Source organism: Lytechinus variegatus, chromosome 3, assembly GCF_018143015.1.
Source record: "Lytechinus variegatus isolate NC3 chromosome 3, Lvar_3.0, whole genome shotgun sequence".
Classification (NCBI taxonomy): domain Eukaryota; kingdom Metazoa; phylum Echinodermata; class Echinoidea; order Temnopleuroida; family Toxopneustidae; genus Lytechinus; species Lytechinus variegatus.
Genome location: NC_054742.1, coordinates 38023266 through 38044703, shown reverse-complemented (window position 1 = coordinate 38044703; position 21438 = coordinate 38023266). Strand labels below are relative to the sequence as shown.

Here is a 21438-nt window from a genome sequence, read left to right as displayed (position 1 = left end):
CAATATTCCCTTTTCTAGAAGTCCATGTCCTGCCTGACTTCCGGGTTGTCTCGCCTTTTTTTTAGTTTATCGTTTACATCACAAATATCTTATTCGGCATGGCAACAAAAAAAAGTAGCTGAAATTGAATGAATGGACGTATAGAATGTTTGGCAACATTGAAACAGGATTTCCTACGCGACAACATGAAACGCATGAATTTTAAATGTCAACTCTCATCCGTCTTTTAAGTGCTTCCTCCTCCCTTAAAGACCTAGTTTCTATATAAATAAAAACCAGTCAAATATCCTTTTTCTGAAATGATGAGGTGAAAACTCGGTTACGAAGAAAAGAGCTATTCCTCGCACCGCTTCTTCATCGCTTTATGCTTTCAATTTCTTGCCGACATGGTTTCATTTTGACGAAGATGGGAGACATTCATATGAATAGATGGATCGCTGCATTGACGGTGACACGCAACCTACTTTTCTTCATTTTCCGCCTTTCCTGTAATATGGATTAAATTTTGAGAATGCATTTGTTAATTTCCCCTCGACTCGTGTCGACTGGAAGTGAATAAAAGGAGACCATGCCGGATGTATGTCACATGTCAAATAATATTTCCACACTTGATCTTTATTTTGCCAAAACTTTTCTGCCATCGGCAATCCGTAGTATTTAGGGTTTTTTTTAATGCAAACCGTGTCAACGAATGCATGATTGTATTGATTGGGGGAAAAAATTCCTTTTTGGTGGATGGGGGTGTCAAATTTGTCAGTCGAAATTACTTGGAAATTGACACAAGAGAAACTTGTAATAGAATACATAATGTTATCCATATAATAAATCGTCAAGAGTCATGATCATGATAATATTTCCTCTGAGTTCATCAATGGAAATGTATTGGTCTTAATAACTTCTGCAACTGAAGTGAAAGCATTAATCTTTACTTTACATTAAGTTGTTTTATTTCTTTTGTTTTGCTCTATGTTAAATTTGATCATAGTTGGTTTCTTCTGCATTGCCCCACCCCATTTTTTAAAATTCATTTCTTCCCTCTTCTTATTCCTCCCGCTATACTTTCCATTTACCTCACATTTTCCTCCTCCTACTCTTCTCCCTCCTCCTCTTTCTTCTTCTCCTCCTCCTTCTTTTTCTTCTTCGTCTTCTTCTTCCTTTCCTATTTCTCCTTCTTATCATCCTCCTTGTCTCCTCCGTTATCGTATAAAAATACAAACGTTCTATTTTATTAATCTGCCCCCATGAAATACCCTGGCACCGCCCCATCATGCCCGTGTTCCGGAAGGTCTCGGCGCGAGATAATCATGAAATAGAGTAAGAAAGGTAAAAGAAAATCTTAAACTGTATTATGAAATCGATTATCGTGGTAGAAATGTGTTGATTCTCATTGTCTTCCATATGAAAAATAGACTACCCAGCATGTGCACGAAAATTTCTAACACTAACAACTATTTGTGATGATATCTTGTCTTTACCTTTGTTATCTTCCAGACAAATCAGTGCTATTTTTAAAACATTGATTATTTATTCTGCACTTATCAGGAAGTAGTAAAAATAATACAAATGATTGATATCTAGTTTCATGCTTCAACACGTTTTGAGAGTCGACTTAAACCCGTGGGTGTATATGGATTTTTTATGATACTCAACAATTAGAGGTTTTGTCTAGTTGCTGATTATATATGCTTCTGTTTTGAGATGGCAAGAAATGATTGCGACTTTTTCATTCTCAAATATGCTAATTACAGGCGAAAATTACAGAAAGGGGAAATCCATTCTACTGACATTGCCGTTTCGACCATTATTATTATTATTATTATCATTATTATTATTATTATTATTATTATTATTATTATTATTATTATTATTATTATTGTTATTGTTATTATTATTAATATTATCATTTTCATCATCATCGTTGTCATTTTAATTTCGCATCGATATATGATTTATCTTCTTTCTTATATAATTATCTGCTATTTGTCTGTCCCATTTGCTATTTCCGGTATGTCCATGCTATTCCTCAGCGCTAACCAGCTCCCACCATCTTATCTGTATGTATAAGAATTAGGACAGTTTAATTTTTCAGATGTATATAGGTACAAAAAATAGCCCAGTTTTAATCTAATTGAAGCAGCATCGGGGATCAGCATGACACTGCATGATCTGATAAGAAGGTGGCAGTTTTTTATTTTCTTTCTCATTCCTTATGCCCACCCCTCCTTATTTTTTCCATGTTGTCACTTTTTTTTCAAATTGAGTACGAGAGAAAAATATCAGGGATTGTAGCACCCCTACCCCTTCGACGACACCCCTGTTTATTTCACCGTTTTGATTGATTTAATTGCTCGTGAACACAAAGAGGAAATTGGCGGATAAAACGCATCCTTCGCCAAAGATGCATGTGAGCCGTAAAACCATTGTTCACAAAATTGTAGCCTTAGTATTCCAAATAGATTTGGTATTATTCCCAACCATATACCACAAAAGCGTCCAGTCGGTCGTTACATCATCAACAGCTATTAATGGTTGGCTAATCCGATGATGATTACCGTTTTAATCCGATCCCGATAAAAAAACGGCGCTCAGTTGTGCTGTAAACTTCCTGTTTCCGAGATAACTCTAAAAAAAAAGAAGTAAAAGGACGTGGGTGAGTTTTACATAAGTCTGCTATAGCAAACCTTTCACTCGAGTTAAGGTCTGAATGTTCAGCCTACTCATGTGTAAGGAAGACCCTCTCAATAAATTGAAACAGCAAGTTTTGTATGTGCTATTCTTTGCGTAGAGACCCGCTTGTTAATCAAAATTTCAATCAGGGTCTGTGAATGCAGACTAGGCCTACACATCGGAGCGGGGGGGGGGGGGGGCAAGTTTCGATTCCAACATAAGAACATATTACTCGGCATATTACTCTAAATGCGACAAACTTTGTACTGTCGTTCGAAGTTCAACCCCAAGATGGTTAAAGGACAAGTCCACTCCACCCCAACAAAAAGCTGATTTGAATAGAAACAGAAAAATCAAACAAGCATAACACTGAAAATTTCATCAAAATCGGATGTAAAATAAGAAAGTTATGGCATTTTAAAGTTTCGCTTATTTTCAACAAAATAGTTATATAAACCAGTTACATCCAAATGAGAGAGTTGATGACATCACTCACTCACTCACTATTTCTTTTGTATTTTATTATATGAAATATGAAATATTTTTATTTTCTCGTCATTGTCATGTGAAATGAAGTTTCATTCCTCCCTGAACACGAGGAATTCCATTATTTTAACATTTTGTGCTTCAGGCAAGGAGGTCCTAATCGTCAAATTCGTAAAAATTGAAGTATTATTGTATAATTCAAACAATAAAAAAATAGTGAGTGACATCATCGACTCTCTCATTTGGATGTAACTGGCTCGTTCATATAACTATTTTGTTGAAAATAAGTGAAACTTTGAAATGTCATAACTTTCTTATTTTACATCCAATTTTGATGAATTTTTCAGCATTGTGCTTGTCTGATTTTTCTCTATTGATTCAAATCAACATGTTTCTGAGGTGGACTATAAGTTTTGCTTGATTTTTCAAAACAGTTATGCACATTCTGGTTGGCATGCAAATGAGGGGACTGATGACGTCATCCACTTACTATTTGTTTTGTATTTTATCATATGAAATATGAAGTATTCCAATTTTCTCGTCATTGTCATGTGGAAAAAAAGTTTCATTCCTCGCTAAACACATGTAATTCCATTATTTTAACATTTTGTGGTTCAAGCAAGAGGGTCCTAATTGTCAAATTCGTAAAAATTGAAATATTGTATTATTCAAACAATAAAAAAAACAAAAGAAATAGTGAGTGAGTGACATAATCGACTCTCTCATTTGCATATCACTGAGTTTAGCAGAGAACTGTTTGTCAAAAATAAGCGAAACTTTAAAATGTTATAACTTTCTTATTTTACATCCGATTTTGATGAAGTTTTTAGCGCCATTCTTGTTTGATTTGTCTCTATCTATTCAAATCAACTTTCTTCTGGGGTGGACTTGACCTTTAACAACATACCGACGATAAATTTTAGGTTTTGTGCAACAGGGAATGTGATAGATTTGATATAAAGATGTATAAACTGCAACAATCCCACATTCGGGGAATTTCACCAATTTTATTTTGCAAAAGCAATTTTTTTTTTGCATGACATGGGTAATAGAAATTTTGTGACAACCTTCCGTTTACATACTTCAAATCATTTTGTTCACAACAATGCCACATTCGGGGGGTTTTCTTTGTTGATTTACCAATTTATTTGTTTAACGAAGCAAGGCATTATTGTGTCATTGGGCAATAAGTCTGCATGCCTAATGATCCCTGTCTCTCTCTTCCTCCACCAACCCCTTCCCCTCCTCTCTCTCTTTCTCTCTCTCTCTACCTCCTTATCAAAACTGTTTCAATTGACTGAGTTAAGATAAAGGATTGTGTTTACGATGAGCAATATCAGATTTGTTTTCATGACCATATAGATCGAAAAGAGACCGATAGTCGGTAAACAATATTTACAGGTAAATACAAGTTTCCCCGTCGCCTGTTCAACAGACAAACTATCTTTTCAATAAAACATTGATACATGAGGTGAAGTCCCAGGATTCCCCAAAATGCAGTTTCATGTCATATTTGGATTTTTTTCCTCTAAAATAGTAATGTAATACAGGTACAAAATGGTTATGAATGCAACGCAAACTTATATAAGGAAAAATAAAGCAATGATCAACAAGTTTGGGCATACAAAAACAATGCTAAACACTTGTTAATTTTGTAATACTTTATTTGATAATCCCCTTTATGTTTTTACGATTGTTTTGTTTATTCATAACCACTCTAATGTTTACGAAAAGGGGTGTTTGCTTGAGACCTTTCTGACATAGGGTACAGTGTCAATAATATTTTGTTCTAATCGATTATGACAATCGGATTAAATTTGATAAAATGTTTCCGGATAATATAACTAGAAGGTCGAAAAAGAAGATTATGAAGATATAGGCATCTTAACCTAAATTCTTTTAATAAAACTGACAGTTATAAACTTAGAAAAAAGTAGACAGATAAGACCATTGAGAAAACTTGTTATTATATCTCTTTTATTAAGACGATATACGGATCATTTAGACTGAAATTCATGGTAGCTTGAAGATAATAAATTACGAGGAAAAAAGTCAAATTTCATGTTTTGTATTTTTACTATAGTCATCGGAGTTTGCTCCTGCATTATAGAATCTAGAAACAAGTAAAATAATAATGATTATAATGACAATAATGATAATAATGATAATAATTCAAAAAATAATAATAATGATATTTTTTTCAAGGACATTGTTATGCTCCCTCCACATAACATGATAATGGCTTCTTGGATTGATAGATGGCTAATTTCAGAAAACAAAATATGAAATTCAATCATAATTCCAATATGCATACAGTGTATCTATTCTGAATATATCAATATTTTTCTTTGTCATGCCGATCAAATTACTCACTGTATCATGTAATCAGTCGTCAGAGGTCGTAAAGCACAGTGGCAGTATCAGGTGAAGTAAAATTTAAGGAGTTGTCTACCAACATTTAGAACAATGGTCGAGAACAAGAAATTAATTATGTCGATTTGATGAAGATTTTAGAAAATCTATGGAAATACAATTTTATTGTTTATGCACGTGATATGACTGACTATACATCCGAAAACAAGCAACACGAATTATGGAGAGAAAAAAAATTGAGGATATATCAAAGCCTTATACTTTATCCATTTTTTCTGGGGTGCCTTCAAATCATTCCTCCCAGTCTATAGGAGTGATGCACAAATGATCAGACAACCTCAAAAATGATATCATCAAATCGGTTTGTCGAATAAAAAAGACAATTCCAACAAGTTTATTTCATGAATTGACTTGGGCGTAATGAAGGAGGCTTGTGATCCCTCTCTAACCATGCTAACCCTTCCAAAGCCCAACTTTTATGCCATCAACATCCCCGAAATGTATATTCTAATCCAATCAAACGACGGCTCACCTTTTCAAAAGGAAATTTAATTTTCTGCCATTTCTGTAATCCCTGAACATTAAAGGTTTAATATTAATTTGCGGTAATGACAAAAATAACTAATCTCCGTGGGAATGTGACATAAGGCCTAACTGAAATGATAGGCATATAGATGGCATGTCAACCCCATTTTTAATCCAATCTGTCCTTAAACATGATGTGGTAACAATATTTTCAAAGGCCATCGCGGCTGTTATTCAATTAAGAAGGAAACCTGAAAAAGAGAACTTATAACACGTTATAAAGTATTAAATTTCAATTGGTCTGTAAACATTCCAACAATTGTATTTTCAGAGATGATAAATAAAAATGAAATAATACAATTAAAATCATAACCAAATTGAACATTAACCAAATATGTCATATATTTGTGTAGTTTCAATTCTGCATAATTGTGTTTATCATGTTGTGTTTATTTAATATGTTTTAATGTTTATTCTTGCATGGTTGGCCCAAATGTTTTTCATTAGCTTTATAGCAATATAGGCTTAATGTGTGTGATAAATTAACTTGCATTAATTAGATTATTTTTGAATATTTGTGCTGATATGAGATTAACAAAACAGCATGCAGTAGCACCAAATGAAGTATCTAATAATTATGATGATGATAATGATGATGATGATAATAATAATAATAAAATAATAATAATAACAATAATGATAATAATTAACAATAATAATGATAATAATTAACAATAATGGTGGATTCTTTTAATAATAGGAAACCAAAACCCAAGAAGAGAAGCAATCTAATTGGAAAGAGTAAAATGAGAGGATAAATAAAAAAAAGTTTCATCAAAGTCGGTTATGAACATGATGAAATAAGCAAGTTATGGACGTGTAAAAATTCTTGTTGTACTATGGGGATCCTCATATTGGCAAATTTGTTTCAGAATGCCTGATTTTGTGGACAACTCTCCATTTGTATCGTCCACAAATTTTCAGATTTTCCCATTTATTTTACTTATTTCACATTATCTCCTGACCTTGACATGTGAATTATATTTTTTCAATGACATATGTTGTGCTCAGAAGGAGGCAAGATGCAATTTGAAAGATGAGGAAAATCTGAAAATTTATGATTGGATCGATCGTAACTCTTTGTGTAAGACGGGGCCCACGTCTGTAAGCAAAATGAGGGAACTGATGGCGTCACTTACCCACTATTTCTTTTGTTTCCGATGAAATATCTTAATTTTCTCCGCATTGTCCTGTGAAACATAATTTTATTCCTCCCTGAACATGTCGAAATATTATTATTTTAACATTGGTGGTTCAGTGAAGTTGGTCCTTATTTTCAAATCTGCATGTAAGAACAATAAAGTATTGTATAATTCAAACAATTAAAAAAAAAGAATATGATGGACATCATCCTCTTGTCCTCTTCTCATGTGCATGTCACTGATCACTAAGTCGTTCATATCACTGTTTTTTTTTATAATTTGTTGGTGAAAAAAATAAAGAGAATCGTTTAAAAATCCCATAACTTTCTTATTTTGCATCCAATTTTGATGACTTTTTTCAGCATTATGTTTGTATGATTTTTCTTTCTGTGGTGAATCTCTTTTCAATCACTGCAGGCGCACAGATGTTGGGGGGGGGCAAAAAAATGAAAAGGTTAAAAGTAATATTATATGCTTATCTGAATATTATGTCAAAATATATCTTTTTTTGTATTGAAAAGATCAAAATATTTGCTCCCTCGAAACTTTTAAGAACTTTTGCATCATCCGCCATGTCTGGTCCCCTGATTTTTTTTTTCATTCATTCATTTATTCAATTTTTCCAACAAAACTTAGAAGCAATAATTACAATAAATAAAATATAACATCAGAAAATACAAATGACATAAATATTCAAATAAACCAAATATGAAGAATATGCACCTGATACAGAAGATAAGATATCAAAAATGTTGGAAAAACGGAGTGTTTTTTTTTTTGGGGGGGGGTTGCTAATCACGCGATTGTTTTCAATAATAACAAGTTTTGCTTTGGAAGGGAACTTCAGAAGCCATGCAAGAATGCCCAAGAATGCATGGTACCGTGAAGCCTCCACATTTGACCCCATTGACAACGATATTTCGCCCGGAAATGTCCAGAGGTTGGACATGAGCGACAGGGTGAGAGACAACACAGGCTTTCCGACTATAAATATCCCCTTGCTGAACATGAATGTTCACATTCACAAGCCTTTCAATGGATAAGACGTTAAGGCCATCCCCCATTTCGCAGGTATATATAAATGGACAATTCCATTACAGATAAACAGGGGGATAAAACACTGCAGGGACATCTTCGTTTTATAATTTACGTGCATGGCACTTGTTTTTAATGGACAATAATTTTGTAGAGTCACTTTTGTACTTGCGAGTATGTGTGTATGTGCATGTGTGTGAGAGAGAGGGGGAGGGGGGGGGGGGCGATTTGTGATTTGGAAAAGAGACCGAGATAACATATCGAATTTCATAATCACCTAAAACACTAAACAAATCATAAAAATAGGATGAAATTCCATTTGCATGTAGCTTCACCATGGTTCGTGATGAACATACATTGATCCAGCTGAAGTCAGCCTACAAAAATTTAATTTATTCCTGGGATTAAAAGAAGAAAAATTCTGATTTGATGTGTAAGGTGTTAATAATCATTGCCGATATTTTTTTGGCAAGAAAGATAATTTCATACATGATTTAGGGGTAAATCATAATACTGAACATCATTCGATTTTTTATTAGTAAGTCCACACTGAAACTACAAAGATACAAGGCATGTGTAATGCTTTGCCATTTTTCCCTTTTGTTTGTTTTCCTTTCTTTTTCTTTTTGTAAATTCAGTTATAAAGGAAAATAAAAGTAACATCGTTCATAATTACACCACACTTCACGGACAATCCCATTTGGTCTTCAATCTGCATGTCTTTCCCGCTGTGCCCACCAATGAGGTTTAAAAAAATACACACAAAACCCCGAAGGCAAAGTTTTTTTTTCTTGTATTTTCAATTTGATTATGATGAAATGTTTTTGTCTTGCTTTTGCCCTTGTACAACCGTAAAATAACATGAAAATAACAGCCACTCCGATTATCAAGGATTCAATGTATATTTATCATATCAAATTACTTCACGAACAGGCCTACTCATTTATCAATAACTCATATATATGTGTCCCCCCCCCACACACAAAAAAAACATCCGAAGTAGGGACATGTAATTACTAACTCGCTCATTAATAAGCAAAGGTTTTTTTTTAATTCTTGTGTTTTCAATTCGATTTTGATGAAATGTTTTTGTCTTGCTTTTCCCCTTGTACAACCGTAAAATAAAATGAATATAACAGCCACTCCGATTATCAAGGATTCAATGCATATTTATCATATGAAATTACTTCACGAGTATACTCATTTATCAATAACTCATATAATATATGTGCCCCCCCCCCCCCCTATTCTCTTTCCACCATAAGAGAAGGACCCTTTCAAATTGATAGGATCTGCCTCCCCAAAAATATTTTGGACGACTCCGGAAGGCCGATATTGGATTACTCGAATGGTTGCCATGGTTGCAGATTCCGAACCTGCCTGACGTTGCCGTGTCGCCGTTGCTGATTGGTCCTTACCTAATCCTATTTTCAGTGACTTCCGATCATGATCAAATTACTTGTCAATCATACGAGATCAAAAAAGTGCGCCGTTCTGAAAAGGAGCAAAGGCGAGCGAAGACCCACCGGTAATGTTGTTCATGAACGCTCGCATTTAGGTTTCCTTGCATGGTGTGCTAGTAGTAGTACGAGCATGCGCTGGCGCTGGCTGAAAGGATAATAGCTCTGTTTTCATCAATGCTATGCTAGAGCCAAACGAGTGGAGTGGCTGATGGTGTTGTCACTTACCGGAGAGCGTCCCGAGGTGGTTTTCCCAATGCATGTTGCACAGCAAACTCTAAGCAACGTGGGAGATATTTACACAGAGAGGGTCGGTCATCCAGCACAATAATCCGAAACCCACTTCTAATATATTTGGGATGTTTACTCAAGGCGCAGTGTTCAGAACTTCTTCACACCATTACCAGTGCCCATGTATGACGACCCATACATCCTACGCATAGCATCGACAGTGTAGTGCACCCCTCATTGGACCGATACCAGTCACCCGTGCACCTCTTGTATCCATCACATTTAGGAATACGCGCCCAATGACAAGTACACAAGTTTCGCGTCTTTACTCTTGGTCATTTCCACTTCTCGATATCAACTTCTTTTCATCTCCTCAAATAAGATTGAGGTAACAGCAAAATTATCGTGTGATTGGAATCAAATTCCACCCGATTTCTTCGGGGGATAACCACAGAACATAATGCCAGCTCAGACTCCTGAAAGGTCGTCCTTCGTAATGGAAGACTCAGAACTTTTGGGGACCAGTTCCAAGTCGGTGCAGGAGCAAGTGTTGTCAGGCCAAGTTCTCCTCATGGACTACAGACCAAATTCGGCCTTCTGTCGATCACATATAGAAGGGGCCGTGAACATTTGCTTGCCAGGAATTCTCCTTCGGAGGTTAAAGAAAGGAAAGAATCTCTCATTGAAATGTTTGATTCAAGGAGATGAAGGAAATAAGGACCTGTTCATGAAAATGGCCAGCAAAGTTCCTCTCATTCTTTATGATGAGAATTCTAGCAACATTAATGCAAACTCAGATACCCCATTTGTTCTGTTACTGAGGAGACTCAAAGAGGTTGGTTATCGGGTTACCTATTTGAGAGGTAGGTTTATTTGGTCATTCATGTATTCAATATATAGTAATTTATAAATGATTGGTCCACACAATGTCATATATTTATCACCATCAGTTGGGTTAACTGTGTGAAAATGTATATATATATATATATATGCTAGTTTCAGGTGAAATGTCACTTGATCATACAACATATTCTCATTGACATGATGGATACTATCCAAAGTGAAAGATTATTATGTGGCTCTTTACATACTTATTTACATTTATGGATTCTTGATTTCTTGCCTTTGTATTAAAGTTTGTACCCAAACTGTATAGGCCTAGTAGTAGAAATAGAATACACCGACAGTGTTGTCTTATGATCATGATAGCAAGGTGAAAGTATTGCATGGTAACTATATACCAACAAGTATGGAGTAAGTTTATGTAACTACTATTTCTTACTATTTATATCTGTTTGACAGATAAATGTCATGACTCCTTTTATAGTGTTGATGATTAGGTGCATTAAAGATAAACACCAGTTGTGGTAACAATCTCAAAACGAGTTTGAACAGAATCCAATAAAATGACCACCCCAATATGTACCAAGTATGGCTCTGGAGGAAAATGCGTAATTGCTGAGAAATTAGCAAAATAAGCATGGAAATTCATGAAATTAGCCTTTTGCAAATTTCGTATTGATTCTGTTTCCCCATGATTTGTCAGTTGCTGGGCCCTTTAAACTAAGATTCTAAAGACTTTCTCATGAAATAATTGTTTGCTACAGCACAGGTATCTTTTTTTTACCTTCTAAGGCCGTGTTTATGCTTCCACTTTTCAGGCCAGAATCAGCGTTTCTAAACGTGATTAGTCCAAAACGCGGTTGCGTCCATGCTTTCATTTAAACGCTGTTTCAAAACGCCAATCGTAAACTCACAAAAAGGTGCGTTTGTTAACGTCGTTTGACCAGAATCAGGCTTTCTGGGGAAGTATAAACAGAACCACAATCGTAAACATGTTTGAATGATGTCATTTGGTACATGCTTCCGGTGAGATGAAAATCCGCGGGCAAATACAGTCGTATTGCTCCTTGTTATCTCCACGTAATAACAACAATCGGAAAAAAATACTTTCGAAAAAAGGCGCGCCCAATTTGACCTCGCTTTACGATGCGAAGCCAGCTGGAGACCATGATTTGCTCTGAAAAGTTAAGCATAAACAGCACTCCCAGAACCACATTTACGATCAGCGTTTTGAATGGACGTTTGAAATCGCTGATTCTGTCCTCGCAATGGTAGCATAAACACACCCTAAGCAAGGGGTTAACAAGCATACCCTACATGTACATCTCAACATCCAAGTGAATTCTAGTACAGGTCTATGTAATCCATTGAAACCCCTGATAGGCTTTTGTCTTTACATGGACCTACATGTACTACCCTGTCATTGATCATTATTTGGTTTAAATTATTTTGATATATGTCAGATTTTACAATAACCACATACATGTAGAGAGGGAAATAAAACTTTAATAAATTTAATCAAACTTGGATGATTTTCAAGGGAGTTAAATGCCAAGCATGTCAATTGAAAACAGAATGTAATTCATAACATTGGTAATTTGGCAGTGCATCACTGCCACTTTCCTATTTTCTTTTAAAGGTCAAGTCCACCCCAGAAAACTGTTGCTTTGAAATGATAGAGAAAAATCAAACAGACATAACGCTGCAAAATTCATCGAAATCAGATGTAAAATAAGAAAGTTATGACATTTTAAGTTTCACTTATTTTTCACATAACAGTTAAATGCACAACTCAATGATATGCAAATGAGAGACAATGATGTCCATCACTCACTATTTCTTTTTTTTTATTGTTTGAATGATACAATATTTCAATTTTTACAAATTTGACAATAAGGACCAACTTAACTTAATCAAAAACTGTTCAAATAATGGTAATTCCACATGTTCAGGGAGAAATAAAACTTTGTTTTACTTGACAAGGAGGAGAAAATTTGAATATTTCATTTAATAAAATACAAAAGAAATAGTGAGTGGGTGACGTCATCAGTCTGCCAATTTGCATACCAACAAGGATATGCATATAACTGTTTTGTGAAATTAAGCATAACTTTAAAATGTCATAACTTTCTTATTTTACATCCGATTTTGATGAAATTTTCAGTGTTTTGCTTGTTGAATTTTTCTCCAACTTTTTGTTGGGGTGGACTTACACTAAAGGAGCTCTGAGCAACTGGCTCTGAGTCTGCTATACAATGAATCACAATCATGTGCTGACATGTATGGAACATGAAATATGACAATTTTAATTCACAATAATTATGATTCTATAATTATGTTCCACAAGGGTCAACCAGGGAAGTTACTCACACTTCTTTGTGATCTAAGACCTTCACTATTGTAGGGGAGAATATTGAAATTCCATGTGCGACATCTTTACTTTCATTCAAGGAAGGAAACATGCTAAATGTCATTTTTTGCCTTATGCTATTTACTTATATCATCCACATATAAGTTGGAGAGGATGGTCTTATATTTCTTAGCCTCTTGTGCTTGACATTTGGTATTAATCTCGGAGGAATTCCATCAACACCAATAGCTGAAGTTCACCCCCGTTGAGTTGATGTTTCCTGTTGTGCTCTGGAAGAGAAATGAGAACACATTTCCTTTATGATGTCTGCTCCCCTTCCCATAATGTCATCTGCTGGTTGGAGAAATTCCTGCTCAGTCACCTTCTGTGTATAAACTTATCGATGTCATGATCTGTTGATTTGAGTACTTTATTCTACATATGTACATGTAGATCTTTTTAAGATATATATTTTTTTCATTTTCAAGTTTAATGATTTCAAAATGAGTTTGTACAGAATCCAATTAAATGACCATTCAATTGTCTGTGTGTATACATGTAAATATGAAAATATGTATCAAAGAATTCTGGAAGAAATTATGTAATTGCTGATTAATTAACATGATAAGCATGGTATTCCAGTCAAATGCCTGGTATTTTTCCAAGTAGTAATTAGTCCCACATGTGCGTATATGTGTTGATGATCTTCCGTGTGATCACTTAAAACATTTCATGATTTCACAAAATTCCATCTATGTTTATACCAGATCTTGATATACAATAACCTGGTTAATTACTCTTTATAGTTTTATAGACTCTCTCATAAAATCAAGGTACATGTATCTGCAAAGTTATACTTTCTTTCATATATCTTCAAAGCTTAATTGAGGAAACATTGCACTTAAATTTCAAAGGCAAATAGTATGGTTTCATTGATTTATTCACAGAGTCAATGAAAATAATGTTCATCACATTTAAAAAAAAATCCAATTTGATTTAGGCCTGCTTTGAACTGACAAGATATCTGTTCTGTTTACCAGACAAAGCTCCAAACTAAGAAAAGGTATATGTAAAGGCCTTTATTTATTTATCCATTTGCTTGTAAAATATATTATTAACCCATTAAGGACTAGTCTAACCGAATAACATAGAAAAAATGAACAAGTAATTACTGTATAACACTGAAAAATTCTTATGTAGAAATAAAGGTCAAGTCCACCCAAAGAAGCAATAGGGAAAAATGAAACGAGCATAATGTTGAAAATTTTCATCATAATTGAATGTAAAATAAAAATAACAAAGTTATGACATTTTGAAATTTAGCTTATTTGTCACAAAACAATTGCATGCACAATTTGGTGATATGCAAATAAGAGAGTCAATGTCCCTCATAATTTCTATCATTTGTGTTTTAATTATGCAATATTTAGATTTGACAATAATGTCTAACTTGACTGAACCACAAAATGTTAAAACAATGGTAATTCCACATGTTGAGGGTACATACATGTAAAACACTTTTTTCACATAACAATGAGAAATTTTAAACATGTATAACAGTTCCCTATTAATTTCCCTGATTTGCATAGCGACAAGGATATGCATATATTATCTTTTATGAAATAAAGCAAAATTTTAAAATGTAATAACTTTCTTATCTCAACATCCTATTTTGATGAAATTTTCATTGTTTTGCTTTATGGATTTTCTCTTTTTATTCAAGTCAACTTTTTGTTGGAATGGACTTCTCCTTTAAAAAAAAATCATAATTTTGTTAATTCTTATTTGGTTTCACATTCACAGGCTGTGTCATTTTGCATTTAAACCAATGTCTTATAAGTCACTATTTTTGTTGGTATTCTTCTTTCATATGAAATTTAATTTTTGTATTAAAAATAACTTTTTGTTGAGGGTAGACTTGCCCTTTAAAGGACAAGTCCTCCCCCAACAAAAAATAAATTTGAATAAAAAGAGAAAAAGTCAACAAGCATAACATTGAAAATTTCATCAAAATCGGATGTAAAGTAAGAAAGGTATATGACATTTAAATTTTCGCTTGATTTTACAAAACAGTTATAAAATATGCACATCCTGGTCGGTAAATGAGGGGACTGATGACACAACCCATTCATTATTTCTTTTGTAATTTATTATATATGAAATATTCCAATTTTTTCCTCATTGTCAGTCATGTACATGTATGACAAAGTTATTCCTACCTGAACAAGTGGTATTACCATTACACGTATGTTAATACTTATAGTTCAGTCAAGTTGGTCCTTACTGTCATATCTGTAAATATTGAGATATTGTATAAATAAAAATAATAAAAACAATAAATAATGAGTGAGGGACATCATTGACCTTCTTATTTGCATGTCACTGAGTTGTGCATACAACTGTTTTGTGAAATATAAGTGAAACTTAAATTAACTTTCTTAGTTGGCATCCATTTTTGATGAAATTTTCAGTGCTTGTTGGATTTTCTCTTTTTTAAATTCAAGTCAACAATTTTCTGGGGTGGACTTCATCTGTAAGATTTTACTTTATTTCACATTAAAATCTAATGCGATTTCCAATGTTGTTTGAATTTTGGCTCTTACCCAGTGTTGAGGTACATGTAATCTTGACAGACTTGGCTTTTATAAAGACAGTCAAAGTGTGATTTAAGTTTAGTGGGAGGAAATTGTCAAACAAGGGATCCTAACGTTTAAACTTTATGGATCATCATCTTCTGTTCCCATTTTAGGTACATGTATATGCAATTGTGTCGGTGAAAGATAAGGAGGAATATGTCCCCTTCCAAAGAAAATGCATTGGTAGAATACCTGTACACATTTAGACTACAAATACATGTACATTTGGGCCTTATGGTAATAGTTATTAGTCTAAATGAATAAGACATTGATATAAATTTAAAACATGTTCATTGAACTTGGAGATTGGGTTGTGTGTTTTAATATTCTCCAGCTTGTCCATGTTGCAGCTTTGGGTACTGTGGTGGTGTTTTATTTACCCTGAACCTGTGTTCATATGTGTGATGTTGCATCTCCATAACCCATCATGTACAGTAATTGCCATGAGCATCAATCAGGATACCGTCATCCCAATTAATCATTTTATCTATAGGCCTACCCACTCACTTTGTACTCTCCTCTATTCCATTCCAAACCTTCCAAATTAGACCTTATGTATTGGAGATAAACCTAGACTGGATGATATACATGTAAAAAATACTTTTGTTATGTTTAGATATTAAAAACCTGATCATTTTTTATTACTTAATTATGAATAAATGTCACTCATCCTAAGACTGAAAACGTCATTGTATACTAACCATGAATACATGTTTACGATCAAGGCTGTTTATGACATGCTCTCTTTCAATACTTTTTGTTGTTTTGAAGAACATATTAAAATCCATAAACTTTCCATATTTTTACCTCCCTTTTTATCTCAAGATTTCCTTCCTGTTTTGTATTTTGGCAAATGACAATACATTTACATTTTGAATGTTGGTCTATATGCATGTACATGTCCCATGTAATTTACCCATTAAATGAAACTGCTGTATTCTGTGCTGGATATGTATTTCCCTACTATTTACTAAAGTGATAAACTTACTCCAGTTTTAAAAACTTTTTTTAGGGGAGGTGGTAGATAAAAGAAAAGAACTATCTTCGCTATAAAAGTGACAAGTCTGATCCGTTTACAACAGCCTGCATTTATATATTTCTCAATCCTCCCTTCCCTTCATTTTTTCTTCTTTCATACACTGTATTTTCTTTCCCTTTCATTCATGGAAGGAAGGGAAGATCTCCTTTGTAAACCCTGTTTTCCAGAGTCCTATTGAAGAGGTTTCAAGCTGAGCATTATGTGTAAATACCCCTATTCAACAGAAATCATTGATTAGTTGACTGAGTCTCAGCCTTTTCCATTGCTCAATACCTTTTCATTGAATTCTACATCCACCAAGCATCCACCCACACACATTGTGTACTGTAGAGTCCAAATAATTGAAAAGGCTCAACAGAAAAACATTGTCCTACTTCTTGCAGTTTAAATTTTATCATCTTCTAATCAGTGGAGAGATCTCAAAAAGAATACTCTTTAGTCATCCTATGTTGTGTAACTGTGCTTGCTTAAAGGTCATGTTGTTGTTGTCAGATCTATCAGTATGTATTCCACAAGTATGATGAATGCAATGTTTGTATTAGGTTTTCTGTTATTTCGCCCACAAGTTATAAAGTTTTCAAGTCCATAAAAGAAGGAATGAAAATCAAAATGTCTGTTTGTTTCTCTTGCTTTTTTAACCATCTCTCTAGACTTTGCAAATTTGAATTGTTTTGTAGCCATACTGATTTCGTTTCATTGTTTCTAAAAAGCTTGTTTTGTGAGGCATTTCGACTTTCACATGATGTTACATGTACATTTAGAATTGAATTTTAACAAAGTGAACTGCTACAAAGAATTTTTTAAGGCAATGCTTACATGTTGTGTCCTCTCCCAGAATTATAGTTGTGACTTGTCCTGAATCATAAACAATGTGCACATAGGCTTTCCAAATGTGTTGTCATTTTATAGCTCAGGATATGAAGTTGGTTTTGATTAGATGGTTTTACTTTTCAGTGACTTTTCACAAAATCAATGTACATGTTGTAAGTTCATAGGTGCATTCTTTTTGTCATGAAATGAAGTTATCAGAATCACTCTGAATTTGTATTGTATAAAATGTTTGAACATGTACAAAGGAAATAAAGCAAACAAAAGTACAAGTTTGCACAAGTTGCTCCCTCGCATTGCCAACAAGCTTGTGACATGATGGTATGCCGGATCCTCCCAGGCTGGCATCAGGTCATGGCCCACTTGCTATCGGTATCAATAATTTGTGTTAATGCTGATTTGTGATTTCTTTCTGTGGACATATGTGTAGGCCTACATTTCAAGTGAAATCTGAGATCTGTGAAATGAACAGGAGCCATCTAAAACATGGATGTTCCTTGATCACTGGACCTTGACGCTGTTCTTGTCCATCCTAAAAAAACTACCCATTCTATGAAAGATAATCTAGAGTTAGCAATATGAGGGGATGTTGCAAGTTTTACATTGTCACAAGTGATACTATAATTTCCTGATTCTAGTTGAATATTTTGAATCCTCTTGACAATTATTTCTGTTTTTATTTGAATTTTAGGTGGATTTAGTGAATTCTATAGACTGTTCCCTCACTTATGCCAAACAACGGAAGACAGCGACTCTGATGAGTGTTCTTTAACGGACTTGGGCTTTGACAGACTTAAGATAGAGACCACAGGGTTGGTTGAAGCAGAAACCCCATTGGACAACCGATATCCCGCCCAGATCCTTCCCTACTTGTACCTCGGAACCAAGCAGGATTGTGAAAACTTTGAACTGCTCTCAAAACTGAGGATACGTTATGTTTTGAATGTAACACCCAATATCCCAAACTGTTTTGAAGATAATGGGATCAAATACATGCAGATACCTATCATGGACCATTGGAGTCAGAACCTGGCAGCATTCTTTCCTAAAGCCATTGAGTTTATTGGTAAGTATATGAGGATCTGGAATGAACAAAGTCTTGTAGGGTCATCAAGATGACCATTAAAGACACCGGGAGATGTTTCATCTTAGACCTGTAGGTCCATGGTTTTATAAAGCTCTTCATATATAAGAAGCTATGCAGTAGCATATGCAGGGGGGGGGGTGGTTACAGGGATTCAGGGTTCACTCCCCTTAAATTTTTATGATACCCACCCCCCCCCCCCCAAAAAAAAAAAGATGAGGATGACATCAGCTACCTCATAATTGCATATTAAAAATTAGATATGCATAGAAGTTAGAACTGTTTTACCAAAACTGCAAAACTGACTTGTCATACATGTCAACTCTGTTAATCCTCATCCAATTTTTATGTGATTTTTTGTCTGTACAACTCTATCTAGAGTCTAGAGTGCCCCCTCCCATGTGAATTATTGTACTTGACCCCACTCATTGATCTTGGCTGTAATATTTGTCAGCTATCTCTACTTTTCAAGATTGCTCTATCGAAACAGGAAATGATACAAGCTACTGTCATAAACACAGTGTGGAATGTGGTATAGAAAATTAATGACCAAGGGAAAGGACATACATCAATACTGTTGTCATGGTTACCCATGTTCAGGTTTTCCGTTATTAGGTTGTTTTGTCACATATCAAAACTAACTAGTTTAGGAGTCTCAAGGCTTATTTTAGGAAATAGGAATTACTAAAGGTCAGATGAAGACTGCTAGACTGAGATGTTATTTGAAACCTTTTTATTCGCTTTTGAGTCAGTTTCCTCATGTATATACATGTACACTGTTACCAGAGCTAGTCCTTTTGCATTCAAGTTCCTGTTGTAACTCTGTTAAATACTGTATGTTGTATCAATAGGTAAATTACCATGGTTAAATTGGTTCAGCAACCAATCATAGTACGAGTTAAGCTTAGCCCACCATTTTTTCACAGTGTTATATGTAGTATCTGTAGTATGGGATTATATGGCACTGCTAAATAACATGGTTAGCTCATTTAGCTGAGCAATTGCGGTGCTATAGGAGTGATAGTTCGGGGTTAAGATTGCTAGTGTAAAAAGGAAACCTGGCCAAGCCAAGAACAGCGCTAGATTTATGCCCTATTAAGCCATTTTGCATGTATGAAAAGCTAATAAATTAGAACGTGATTAAGGATAGTACAGGGTAGCAAATAGCGGTATTTAAGAAAATCCAATGTAGAAATTGTATAGCATATAACTGCAGGACTGTGTGGTTTGCCGTTGAATGACCTACAACTACAATGCGGTAGTGACAGTCATGAATTTCTATGGTAATAAATTAGGACAAATAATGACTTTCTTCCTTTATAGTCTAGTCCGAACAAATATTTGAACTAACGATATGCTGACTCAAAAATGAACTCTGTGTCATTGGCGAAATGCAACAACATTGCTTTCATTCTTCTGCCCATAGTCCATACACGTAGCATATATGGCATTGTTGTGTGTAGAGTCATTGACCAAACAGTGTCACAGAGTCAGACAGCACTCCATTCCATTACCCCAAAATGGTGACAGAGCAGTGATTTGTGCATCCAAATACAAGGAAACCCCACTGGTCAAGGACATAGGTGGGACTGTGGCAGCTGTTCTTGACATTTCATTTTACACATTTATAGTCTAAGGCATTTAGGCTGCAAGAATAACACCCAGAGTCACAAGAAAACATTTAAAGACTTTCTTTCCAGAGATTTGTCCCCCTCACAACTCCCTGGTATATCCCTGCTTATCCAACTATTTCCCAGATTCCTGAAAAATTATTGAGGCGGTAATTTACAGGTACTATTGTCCTGATATTTTCCAACCTTTTTCAAGTTTCCAGAATGAATTTGTGAAATGGGTTATCACCTACGTACAGATACATGTAACAAAATATTTTTATGTAGTACATTTCATGAAACTTTCCTGAAGTATTTGTAAATATATTATAGGCCTACATGTAGGAAGACCCAGTCCCTCCATGTGTAGATGAACAAATTCAAACTAAAATGGTAGTCTTGCTATCCCAAATCTTAATAGTCAGAATTGTCTAAAAACTGAATAATGAAAGTATGAAACATTGAACAATGACTCTGTCACTCTCAAATTGTTGGGTCATAGATAAGATATTTAAAACATTTCGTTTAAAATGCAGTACAATATAAACTCCAATATGAATCAGCCAGTACTATTCTGCATGTATAAGCCTGCGACTTCCTTTACTACCTTACCATAACACTAATCTTATTTTTGTTCAATGGAAGCTTGTTTTTGGTTCATTGGCTCTCAATGGGACACAGCAGTACCCTCAGGATAAAAGAAACAAAGGAACTCCATTAATAATTTCTCGTTTTGGATGAGGTCACCTGACTTTGTACATTCTACAACGTATGTGTTTTTGCACCCTGCGGCATCTCTTGTTAGTCACCCCCATTTTCTTTTTCACCCATATTTTCATTGTAATGACAACTAGTGGCAAGAAATAAACTAGCATATTTCCTTTCGTGCTGCAGATTTTGAATGCATTGAATTTTGAATATTTGTCTGGTTTCTGAAGGGAAACATCTTACATTAACTTAAGGACATGCCCATGCCAACAAAAAAGTTGACTTGGTCTGGATAAAAAGAGAAAAACAAAACAAGATTAACAAAAACTTTTTTTTATTTCATCCAAATTATGTCCTCAAA

The 21438-nt window shown here is 34.5% G+C and overlaps 1 protein-coding gene across 1 annotated transcript in view; it reads left to right on the top strand.

Moving 5' to 3' along the window:
* The first annotated feature begins 9733 nt into the window (after window positions 1-9733).
* Window positions 9734-21438, top strand: part of LOC121410948 (dual specificity protein phosphatase 6-like) — a 29742-nt gene continuing 18037 nt past the window's right edge. The window contains exons 1-2 of the mRNA XM_041603357.1: window positions 9734-10842; window positions 18367-18741. Of these exons, the coding sequence (XP_041459291.1) occupies window positions 10440-10842; window positions 18367-18741 (778 nt within the window). The 5' untranslated portion in view covers window positions 9734-10439. The remainder of the gene's footprint in view (window positions 10843-18366; window positions 18742-21438) is intronic.